Here is a 12337-nt window from a genome sequence, read left to right as displayed (position 1 = left end):
GACGATAAACTGGGATTTTATTTTTACTTGGCCTTAGAGGTCAGTAGAATGATGTAGATTGTAGTACTAGTACAGCTAGCAGTACTAGCAAGGCAGGGATACTACACCATGCGCCCACATACATGTACTTAGGCAATAGCAAAGTCACACCTTAGGGATGTCAACTAATTACTTACTACTCCCTGGCCGTTTTGACGTCATCACTTTCAAGCCCACACTAAGGGAGTGATAATAAAATAATAAAAGCGCGAAAGGAACTACCGGTACATAATCATGAATCATCATTGTACTACTTTGCTCTCATCACTGTTAGACTGAAAGTGGTTTCTTCGCTAGTTTTACTGAGCTGCACCGGTCGTTGTTCCTTGAGAGTGGCCGTTTGAGCATTGCTGGGGAGAAATAGCGGAGCAATGTCCCGCAAAGAAGACCTACTGCGGTAAAGGTATAGTTTAGGGTCCTAAATTAATTATTTTAGTGGGTCAGCATGCTCTACAGAGTCCCAGGCATGCACATTACACATAGGCCTTGGCCACAACTGACATCGAATACGATGACAGTCATGTGGATGGACAACCACTGCCACTGGTGTATGCAAAATCACCTTACGATGCGAACGAAGACGGCGCAAAGGACCATGAAAATTGCCTGAGTTTGAAGCTCGGTGATGCCGTGCGTGTCTTGAACACCTCCATGGGCAAGGGAAGGTGGTGGGTAGAAGTCAAAATATTCGTCGTTCTGCCAGGAGGCTTCCTCCGCGCCGCGCAGGTCATCCTCAGTGCCAAGGAATGATGATGGAACGTAGCCAGACTCGCCATCGACTTCTACCCACCACCATCCCTTGCCCATGGAGGTGTTCAAGACACGCACGGCATCACCGAGCTTCAAACTCAGGCGATTTTCATGGTCCTTTGCGCCGTCTTCGTTCGCATCGTGAGGTGATTTTGCATACACCAGTGATTGTCCATCCACATCGTATTCGATGTCAGTTGTGGCCAAGGCCTATGTGTAATGTGCATGCCTGGGACTCTGTAGAGCATGCTGACCCACTAAAATAATTTGGGACCCTAAACTATACCTTTACCCCTACTGCAATGCCCGAAGCCAGTTGCTGGAACCGAGCGCGCCGAGCAGGCTGAGTTTATGTTGCAGTGTGCTGGAATACCAGACCTGACGGACTCGGTACGCATTACCGGCAACACGCTGTTGCACGAAGGGTCCTTAGCAGATATCTATGCAGGTGAGCTATGCGGAACGAAGGTCGCGGTGAAGTGTTTGCGGGCCAAAACGCAGCGCTCAAATCTAGAAAAGTGTAGAAAGAAGGACGCAGCCAACACGGAGTGGCGCGCCATGTCCCTGTGCGGCTTCCCCCACGTTGTTCAATTCATCGGAATAGTGCGTAGGCCTCTCCATCATCCTCCGCGTGTGCAGGCACTCGGTGTTAGTGCAAGGAGTGGCGGAAAGGATGCTGCCAGTGCAAGAGCAGCTTGCATGCCCGTGACTGCTATCGTTATGGAAAGGTGCGTAATCAGTCTCGAGGACATCTACAGATCCCCGAAGGCGCTGCGACTGGACGAGCTGATGCAAATTTTTCGTCACATTATTTCAGCCATATGCTTCTTGCATGACCAAGGCATCATCCATTGTGATGTTAACCCGAGGCACATAATGATGACTGCCATGCCACCTGGTCAACACTGCAACTGCACTGGGGAGAAGCATGATTGCCTGATTCTCTGGAAAGCGAAACTTATTGACTTTGAATCCAGCCAGCGCCTGCCGCCAGGAGAAGACGAAGCAGAGATGAGTACCAAAGAGCGACATGATGTCTACACAGCGCCCGAAGTGCAGGTGCGAATCGTGCCTGGGCGAGAGAGATGGGCCTACTATGGCAAGAGTGTCGATATATATTCTGTTGGCGCCACTATGATCGCTATGTTCACCCGCCAGGAGCCAGAGCAGCACCCAGAGTGGAATCGGCGCTTCAAGGAGGAGTTGAAAAGCCTTGGCAGCGATCACGCCATGAGAGACGTTCTCATGCAGTGCGTGCAGTACGAAAGCAAGGGTAGACCGGTACCAGCGGCGCTGTTGAAGCAGCTCAGCCCGGATAATATATCTGCTGGGTATGACAGTGAGGAGGACGAAGAAGGAATTTACGACTTGGTAAGCTTCCAACATTTCGAGCAAAACTTACCTTCGCAATTATTGCTTGCCGAAAACTTCTTTATGCATGCTTCTAGACTCCTGAACCTAGTGCCAACTTCTATGATTGTCTTTGTGTGATTTATTTTCTTTTGCACACGCAGCCTGGTGGTGAACAAGACATAGCAGGCATTCCCTGGGCCCGTGCTGGAGAGAGTACGGGCTTGCAGCCTCAGCCGCAGTTGGCAGCCGCCACGAGCGGGGGAATGACGGGGCTCATGAGCCAGCTGCCGCTGCCGTGGAACTCTGCACAGCAGGTGAGCAAAGTGGAATATGCTCTCGTCGTGGCAAACCCACCATCAGGGTTCTAGCCAACAGAGAGGGGGGGGGGGGGGGGGGAGTAGGGGACACAGCCCCCCCCCCTCCGTGAAAAAGTGCCACCATCCCCTACTCATTTGTCAATTTTTGTGTTCTTTTTGCATGCGATTCAACGAAAATGCAGTCGATACTCACGACTAAAGGGTTCGTAAAGGCACATGTGCCTGGGGAGAAGTCGGGGGTTCACCCCGTACGTTGCATTTGACAATTTTCGGAAATGAAAAAATGGGTTACGGAGTAACTGTTTCCCATGCCCCCTCCCCTCCCCCCCCCCCCCTCCCTCCCCCTCCCCCCTACTATTTTGACCTGGCTAGAACCCTGACCATGATTGAGTCACTCTTCACCAGCCATGTAGAAAGGCAATGTTATCCGTGCACTTCTTATGGGACAAAAAAATCACGATTCCGCGACTGGTTTTGTATTGTATTTTTGTTATTTAACTTGAGCATTCCCAACAGACCCTACACGGCTGTCCCATGCATGCGACGCGCGTTCATTCAATATGGCGGCCAAATTTTAATCTTTTTCATTTTTTACGCGACCTGGCCTAGTCGTATGTTTGCAATTTCGCTCGACTTCCATCTCAAACGGGCAAGGTCAACCGAAACCACGGGTGTTTGCCAGGTCATTCGATAGAGTTTATAGCTTGGACTGGCCTTGCCTTCGACTGTGCCGCCGCTCGAGCGATCTTCTTGGGTTACCCACGCGCTACGCATGGTTTCTTTCTCGACGTGGGTGCAATTATTGTTGGATCGTCGCTCGATTTCAAGGGCTCACCAACCTCGTCAGCGAATTTTCTCCGCCTTGCAGACAATTTTCTAGTATACCTCGATGTCCTAGCCTTTCGATTTCGTGTATTCCTAAGCTTGACGTGCATCACTGTAGCTTTTCGAGGCCATGTTAGAGACGTTATTTTGTTCAGAAATGGAGGCTCATGTTAGCTTCCTGTCGTCGTGTTGTCGTATTGGAGGGGAGAAATTCGCGTCAAGGAGTGGACGGACCAAGTATCGTGTGGCAGATCATACTCAATCCATTTTGGCAGTGTTTCATCTCAATGTGGATGAAACCAAATACACCCTGAACTTTTTTGCCACACTTGCAAATTGGCCATGGAATGCACTGCTACTGCCAGGGGCCCAACATTCTCTGGAGCTCCAGAGGTGGATGTACACCGCTCAAAGACTGGGAGCCACACAGTGGGACAAACTGTTTGAAATGCAAGTCTTCCAAGCCTGGCAGGAAGTCCAAATGCAAAACACAAACGCAAGACAAACTTGCGGCATGGGAGAAAACGCGGGCCATCGCCCGCAAGCACGAGCACATGCACGCCGCCACCACTGACAGCAGCATCACCAACAAAACCTTGCCCCACCATACCAGTACCTGATCACTGGATAGTTTAGTCTGTTCGGTTTACGAATTCAAAAAAGGAAGACAAAAATAACAAAACTAAAAACACGAGCGTCGCATGGACCGAATCTGATGAGCAGCAGCACGTCACACCCGCATACCAAGTTAAGTAATAGTAGTAGTAGTATAGTATTTATTCATATTTCTCTAGGGCTTAGTGGGTAAATCTCTGCATCCAGAACAGTTCAGATAGGAATGCAATAACACACTCACAATGTCCACTATGTCACAGTGTCACAGGTAGGGAGAGAAGTGTTTGCAGCTTGCTGGTAGACGTTCAGCCGTGCATGCATTGGCAAATGGCTAGAGCAGACGGCCCGCTGCCCTTAATGTAAGGCACACACGCAAGCGTCAGAGCTACATCAGCCAAACAGCATAGTTTATGGATTCATGAAAGACTGCACCATACACTGCGCCAGCTCTGGTAGGGTGCCCTATTTGAGCATCGTCACTGGTCGGTGACGTTTTGCAGGCCTCACCATCAAAGATGCGAGGCGATGCTGCTGATCGACTTGCTGGCATGATAGTCACAAGCATAACTAACGAAGGATGGCTGGAAGTCGAAACCAGCTGTAGATGTAGATTCCAGGTATACCAGAGAATTACTGACGCCAGCACTTTATCCGATGCCCCATCAGCGTCAACTGTACGCCGATTGTCACAGGACCGTGACAGCCTTTCGACCGGTCTACGGTCGGGAGACGGGGCTGCAAGCCCAAAGCAGCGGGTATATAGTGTTCGTCACCAGCTGAGCAAGAGAGCTTGCTGAGAGATTTAGGTGTGCACTGTTCAGCAACCAGTCCCAATATAGGTTTGTCCATGAAGGCTGGTGATCCTCAGCTATCATACAACAAATTCCTACTCACTGTGCATATGCACATATGGCTTGTGAAACAGCAGCAGAAACTGCACTGCCTTGACAAACGCACCAGTTACCATGATGGAGCAGACATGCCCAGCCCTGAAAGCCAACACCAAATCTCCAATCGCTAGTACAAATAGCTCTTCACTATATCATGCCTAGTGCATGCTTGCAGTGATATTTTCAGCAAGAGCGCTGCAGTTACTGCTGAGGTGATGTATTGCGTCCTTGAAGTCGAAGGCGCTCATCAAAGATTTCTTGCCATCAATTCTTGGCCTTATGCAGGCACGAGGTGGTCTCCCGTGGCATTGGCCATATTACCCCGAGCTGCACTTGCTCGAGGAGCACGTTGTTTCGCTCATGGAAGTCCTTCGTGTTGGACTGAGTAGGCTTGCTGAGAGAAGAGAGCGCTAAATCCATCCACGTCCACAACTACGAATAATTTACAAAAACATTCCTACTGCAGATCAGCGCTTGAAAACGGCGATGCAAATCAGCGACGTTGGGCTTCTCCATTCAAAAGGAGAGCCTTCCTAATGAAGCAATTCTCATGTGACACAACATAGTCTCTCAAGCACTCTAGTTCAGGTCTTCTTCTCTCCACTCCATTATCATTTCGATCTTCACTCGGTCGACGTGATGGTAGTAGCTATGTAAATAATTATGACGGATTCCTCCCGATCCTCGTCGCGGCTAAAATTTGTTCGGTGTTTGTCTAAATTCTCAAACTGACAGGGTTTACAAGAGAAATGTACCTAATTTTGTTCGATTGATGCAAATAAATCGGAATATGTCCGACTTCATAAGTCCGTGCGGTAAACCGCATGAAAGGACGCCATGTCATTAGTTGGTGCACATGAAGTCACCGTGCCTAAGGTCTTCTTACAGGGTGCACAAGATGAATGAATGTGTTAAGTTCCTGGAGAAATGAATTGGGGGTTCGCTTGCGACTCAGTTAGGCTGAGTTTTCAGCATCCGTAGGAACGCCACCATCCTGCAAAAGTCAAAGGCGCCAATGCAGCTCCTAAAGAGGGGGGAGGTGAGTACAGTAGATCAGCCCACCAGCAAAGTGGAACAAAAATATTCGCTTAATAGCAAAATCCTGTGAAAGCCTATCCATAGTGTGAAAGCATTGACCCGAGTATCCCTTTCCTCCCAACCCGTACCCATCGTCAGGCACCGTATCAACTGTCGGGGTCAAAATCCTGCCTACAGTCCATTCATTGGAAACTGGCACCCCAACTTTTTGGTGTCTCTCTCACATAGTTTTAGATATCATGAAAACAACTGTACATCCTGCATTGTGTGACCCGTGCAATTACTCCTTGCCACATTTGAGGCCAGAAAAGTCCAAGAACAGGAAAATAGAAATTCAGCCAGGTTTTACAAAATTAGGACATGTATGCCATGGCAAAATGTATGGAGAAGCAGATCCAAAACCCAGAGTTTTTAGATTTAAAGTGGGTTTTTGATCCTCAATTCGGCCCAAATCCGACTTTTAAAAGCCAGCGGGCCAGTTTCCGATGAATGGACTGTAGTAAGAAGTATGGTAGTATACATCTCCCGCAATCAGGATACTGGTGCACCGCAGTGCTCACTGCACACCCCTAGGGAGTTGAAGCGGCGTACCGAGGAAGACGACATGAGTGACTGTAACGCTATACGTTGCGGGTTTCGACCCCGGGCACCCGTTGCAGCAGTCACCCTTGAGGTAGGGCTGGTTCATGTTGCTTGTCAGCATGTCTGGGCTGCGCTAAGATTCAACAGACGGCGAAGACGACTGGACGGTGTGCCGTGGCAGGATAGCGGGGCATCCAGGTCGGCCGAGAGGGTGGCAGGGGGCCACGGCAGCTCCGTCGCGGATCCAGAGTCGGCTGTGATGGTGAGGCTCAAGTTTTACGTCAACAGCCGGCGTTTGATGGCCTCCAAAGACCGGGGCGATCAGGAAACTGCCAACTGTGGCATGAGCTCCGAAAAGCGCATGTCGGGGGCACCACTATAGGGTTTAACGACGGCCCGACGATGACGACTACGATGGCCAACCGGACAACAAAGAAGTTGAGGCCAGAGAGAAAGATGTTTTTTTTTTTTTTTTTTTTTTTTTTTTTTTTTTTTTTTTTTTTTTTTCGTGCGCACACTTATGTATGGTGTGACGTAATCGTCAGAGTCAGGCCGCTACACCTGCACGCCTGAGGACTGCGCGAACGCACCTTAGTCTAGATGCTTGTGTGGTCACATGCTCTCTGTGATATCCACCAACTACATAGCACCACTCCCCATTGTACCTAACTGGCCGCTGACCGCGCGGTTCCATTTCATTCCATTGACATTGTGTATATGGTTGTATCTGCATGCTTCTCCTGTTCTTAGCCGAAACAAGGACAAGGATTGGACGTACAAGTGGACAAAGAAGATGCCAAACGTGCACCGCCATCGATGCACGCGTTATCGAACGAAAGCCTCGGAGAAGGCCACCGGCAAGAGGCGGGTGAGAAAGAGCACGGAGTTTGTCTTTTAAATAAAAATGGGGCCAAATTGACTGCATCATCCCGTGAAGATGCCATTTTTAGGGGATTTTCCCATTGCAAAGTCATGTCGCATGATGTGCATTCCCACCTTACACAGTGTGCGGAGCTTTGCAGGAAGGTGGGTGGCATCACGTAGTGACATCGGATACTGGTGCTGTACCCGGCGGCAAAGTCAGGCTCAGGCAGACTTTCTCCGATCGGCTCCGCCAATGGAGTGACAAGAGGAAGATGAATATTAAACGGCGAGGAGACAGTAATTTGATAACCGCAATCAATAAGACAAGCTGAATCGCCATTTCTCGCCATTTGTTTAAATATTTTATATCGAGATACACCCAGCCTCAGATAGATATTCGGGAGAATGAAACAAGAGAGCGTGTGTGGGCAGGCGTGTGTTTACCGCCATATTGCCAGGTGTGTCTTTACCACCATATTTATCAACCATAAGTACAGCTGCAGTGATGTCTTCAATTTCATTCTCCCGAGTCAAGCTCCGTATGAAGACATCCAAGAAGAAGATTGCCTGATGAGTCCAGCGGGGACGAAACGTACGTCGCAATCGAGCTATGCCGTTGCTGTGTCATCATCTATGTGCCATGCGCTACTTGATGAACCAGCCTGCTATGCCGGATACCACCAGCCACGCATCGACCAGGCGCCAGGCGCGAACTGATGGTGGTGGTGGTGAGAAGGAGAGCTCTGTGCCAGAACTTTGCAGCCTAGAGAGCGTGTGTGGGCAGGCGTGTGTTTACCGCCATATTGCCAGGTGTGTATTCCGATGTACTCCGTGTGGTGTAGACCAGGTGTGCATTGGGGGGTCGATTCACATGGCTTCGCCAGTTGTGTGGATTAGACAGTTATCTGGCGCTTGTCTTGATCTGTTTCAATATGAATCAGATCCGCTATCGTAGCTATAAAGAGAAAATCTGTGGGTGCACATCCAGTGCATTTGCAGATTTGTGTGCTTCTCTTGCGACGGGCGGATACATGGTACATGGTGTGTGTGTGTGTGTGTGTGTGTGTGTGTGCCAGCTAGTTCGGTTGGTGGGTACACTTATGCCTGATTGTGTTGGGTCTGTTGCCAACGGGCTCGGCTGCTTGAAGGTGTAATGTTGTGCCTGCCACCTTTGTTGGTTCCAGGGTTCGTATACTTTCTATTTGAAGTATACATACCTGCTAACCATGGACTGCTTATGGCTAGATTAACTCTTGTGTAATCAATGGTGCTAGTGAAGCTTATATCAGATCCACTCTGAATTAGCCACTCGCACTAGTAGTAAGTATTACCTTCACTGGGGGCAGGGGTAACTGCAGTTGGATCCTGGACGGATACCCTGATGCCGTTAATCCTTTTTCTGCACCTTGTCCTCACCTACTTACTGAGGTGTGGTGAGCCCATAAGTGGGATCATTTTGAAGTCCACCCAGATCGAGTTTTGGAGATTTCAGGGGGTGTCGGCCGTTGGGCGGTTCATTAGCCAATTGAGTCATCTTTCCAAGATTCCTGTTGAGTCTCTCTCCCCTCTCCCGGGGAATCCCACGTGACTAGTTTTGGCAGTGAGCAACAAGTACAAGTGTGTGTGTGTGTGTGTGTGTGTGTGTGTGTGTGTGTGTGTGTGTGTGTGTGTGTATGTCTGTGCGTGTGTGTGTGTGTGTGTGCATGTATGTGTGGTTGTGTGTGTGTGTGTGTGTGTGTGTGTGTGTGTGTGTGTGTTTGTGTGTGCATGTGTGTGTTTGTGTGTTTGTTTTGTGTCTGTGATCTCAGGTCGATCCAAAGACCGGAATCCACTTAAATCTCATGAATTTACATCCGAGTTGCTACCTCTCATGTACGACTTCCACCAAGAGCGTCTTGGAGTTAAATGTCAAGAAGCCAAACTCATCGATGCTGATCAGATCAAAACACTGGTTAGAATCCTTGAGAATAAAGGAGACAAAGCTCATGCTCATCAGCTTTGGTGTTTCCTGATTCCCAAGAGGCGTGCCGGCTTTGAGGCGCTGTGCGACGACATCGTTGATATGAACATCAGCACTGAATCTAACCGCCGATCGACAGAGATAAAGGATAAGCTGTGATTGCGGCATCAGCATGGCTTAAGGTGAGATTGGCTGCACGGATCTCCTAGATAGCTGGCCCCTTTTATAGCCCTAGAGTTGTGAAGAACACACTCCACAACCTCTGCCCATAGGAAAAGGAAACCTTCCGTCTGCTGAAAAGTGTCTTTTTTCACAAGCTCAAAATGGTGGGAAACCACTTTGTATTGTTGTTACACTGATTTTCATGGCAAAAGTGGCCAATCATCAGACAACAAAACGGATGCTCATGAGGGCACCTGGAAATATATTGGGGAGGACTCAGGGGCGTCAGAAGGTATTCGTCACGTTCGTGCGGCCATAAAGAGGCGGGAGTCGGGGCCCTTGCCCTCCTCCCCCCCCCCCGGGAAAAATTAGAAAACTGGCCCTAAATAACCCGTATTTTATTGCTTCAAAAGCATCCGAGTCTGACTATGAAATTATTGGTGCTGCTTTGGCGGCACCTGCCACACTGGTTCCATTGCACTGGCTCCAATGCGCCTAGAGGTGTGTTACAATTTTTCAAAACGGACCGGATGGGTAATAGTGGAATGCCTACCTGATGCAGGCGTGTAGAAACCTGCGGGACGGAATGGGCCACCGCGCACTGTTCTCCCGATCAGCCTGTACGTAGCACCAAGAGCGCACTGAAAGCGCCCGCCCCTTCCCCTCCAGTATGAGAGTACGTACCAATGATGTCATGCGCACTGGCATGACCCATGGCGCACTGAGCAAGGCACCCGCAACCCAGCGCCTAGTTTTGTACGCCTGTCAGGAGTTACAGTGCTGCTGCGTGAAATCGGATTGCGTGAAAATAAGCTTGCGCCCCGCGCTAGTTCACCGTCCCAATGTTCATGGGTCTAGTGTACTGGCCGTCACCGAAGAACTGGTGGGGGAGGGGGGGGGGGGGGGGGGGAGGGGGGCTCCCCCCTGAGCCTCCTAACCTATACCGTTCTTTAAAAAAAATGTAAAAAAATGTATTGCAGTCTATGCGCAGTTGAGTCACCGTGTATGCCATTATTGGTATGCTGTGCGTGGTAAAGTTCTAGCCTGGTCGTTCTTCGGCGCTGTGGTGCTCCACAGCGCCCGGAATGGCATTCACTGACTCATTGAGCACTACTGTACTTATATCTACAGTGATGGCAACTGAAATCCGACCTCCTGAGCGGTGGGTTCACATTCTAGCGGTCTCTGTTTCGTAGTTTTGCCATCCGGTGTTGAGTCTTTGCGCTGTGAGCGCACCGCTCAGGGAGTCGGATTTCAGTTACCAGTACTGTACATGCTGTCTTTTTCTCCCCGCATCTGCTGGGGCGGTATGGCCAGTTCACCATCTCATGCATGCATGACTGTGTACACGTGTGATCTGGAACCATGCTGGTGTGTCCGTGTGCAGGTCAAGCCAACCGCGCGGTCGCTTAGTGCGCCCTAGCCTACAATACCGTCGACATCAGCAGCAGGATTGCCGGCACCATCCCTGTTCCGTGTTGCTTAGACCAGCGGCTTAGACCAGCGACGTCCAGTAACCTGAGCAGACCAGGTTGGTGGAGAACTGCCTGCTGGAGAACTGCCTGCTGGAGAACTACCTGGTGGAGAACTACCTGCCTGGTGGCTAACTGCCTGTAGTCTGCCCTCTGTACTGTAACATACTTTGAGTATTACACTCCTAGCTGTCCGGAAAATCAGTGTGTAAGATATGTTTATTTTATTGTTCCCTCGAATTAATGAATATCTGTATATACCAGAGGAAACAAGCATTTGTCAAACCACGAGTACTATTTTTTCAATTACTCTCCAGACAGCTTGGTGTTTCGGCCATCTTAGGTCCCTTGAGCGGAGCTGAGAGTTTGTCATTGGCCGAACAGATTGCGAGAAGTCCTGTATACACAAAGCTTGCTTTTAAAAATTGACTCTTGTACATACTACATGCATTTCGCTGTTGAGTATTTCGCTCCTGCTCTTGTAGCAGTTGAGCACTCTTGTGTGGGGCAGTGCCTTTGCTGTTTGCGTTATGCAGAGCTCACTGACTTGTCAGTTTGAGCACTCTGGCAAGGTTCGTTCGGGCACGGTTTAAATCTGGCTTTGAAAGTTTCATTTTTTATTGCTATCAGGTTCGGCCTCATTTCCTCTGTGCTGCGCTGAAGAGTCCACAAAGGACGAAACAGTTCTGTCCGCAGATTGACTACATGTACTACATACTAGTACGTACGTATGCTTGACATTCCTTGTTGTCCTCAAATTGCTGCCGGTGATTGATGCCGACGTGTTTCTGTGTTAACTTTATTTTTCACTTCACCACCATTGGGAGCAGGCCGCATTACTGTCACCCAGTATTCATAAAGCTTGCTCTCGCGTCACATGGTCTAAGAATATACAGACGCCGCAGCGTTCGTTGCCAACACCTAGCATGCTCGTTTTTGTTTGTTTGCGTGTAGCTGTTTCCTGTGTGTTCCCCAGTGCCGAAGGGCACATCGGAGTCACTCGCTCTTTGACTTGTCTAGCCGTGTTTCGTGTACCTTAGTCCCCGGTCACACTAAGACAAGAATCAAAGAAACGCTGCGGCGTTTTCCGCTGTTGTCACTCACGGCAATCATGGCTGCAGCGGCAAAAAGCTGCGGAAAACCCGAACAGACAGCTAGTGTTTTCCGCTGCATGGCACATTCTCAGCGCCAAATTGCATCATTGTCAGCGCATGAATGCAGAAAAAGCCCAAAAGAAGTCGAAGAACGCTGCGGCGCGCAAGTGCAGTGTGACCGATAGGGAAATAGTTGCCGCTGTTTCCTATTTGCCGCAGCAGCGGAAAACGCTGATTTTTCTGCCTCCGTGTGACCGGGGCCTAACCAGCAATCTCCACTAGACTAATGTGTATATTATTATGACTGTGCAGTTAAACCTGTCTTAACCGGACGCCCTTGGTGCAGTGGAAACTGTCCTGACCTGACAGGATTCCG

At 49.6% G+C, this 12337-nt stretch overlaps 1 protein-coding gene across 1 annotated transcript; it reads left to right on the top strand.

Annotated features, from left to right (window-relative positions):
• The first annotated feature begins 1088 nt into the window (after positions 1–1088).
• On the top strand, positions 1089–11791 carry LOC135829952 (uncharacterized). The gene is made up of 5 exons (XM_065342345.1): positions 1089–2160; positions 2304–2456; positions 7160–7277; positions 9082–9415; positions 10783–11791. The coding sequence occupies exons 1-4, from the start codon at positions 1141–1143 to the stop codon at positions 9390–9392; spliced, it is 1602 nt and encodes a 533-aa protein (XP_065198417.1). The 5' UTR covers positions 1089–1140; the 3' UTR covers positions 9393–9415; positions 10783–11791.
• The last annotated feature ends 546 nt before the right edge of the window (positions 11792–12337 follow it).

Source organism: Sycon ciliatum, chromosome 13 (genome assembly GCF_964019385.1).
Source record: "Sycon ciliatum chromosome 13, ocSycCili1.1, whole genome shotgun sequence".
Taxonomy (NCBI): Eukaryota; Metazoa; Porifera; class Calcarea; order Leucosolenida; family Sycettidae; genus Sycon; species Sycon ciliatum.
The sequence above is the reverse complement of the archived record's forward strand: the minus strand, read 5'-3'. Positions and strand labels throughout refer to the sequence as shown.

What these genes read in the sequence shown, in the direction of transcription:
- LOC135829952 (XM_065342345.1), top strand. Translation starts at nt 1,141, where the DNA reads ATGTTGCAGTGTGCTGGAATACCAGACCTGACGGACTCGGTACGCATT. An exon ending in CGTGGAACTCTGCACAGCAG is followed by an intron (nt 2,457 to 7,159) that starts GTGAGCAAAGTG and finishes TCCTGTTCTTAG; the next exon opens with CCGAAACAAGGACAAGGATT. An exon ending in AGGCCACCGGCAAGAGGCGG is followed by an intron (nt 7,278 to 9,081) that starts GTGAGAAAGAGC and finishes CTGTGATCTCAG; the next exon opens with GTCGATCCAAAGACCGGAAT.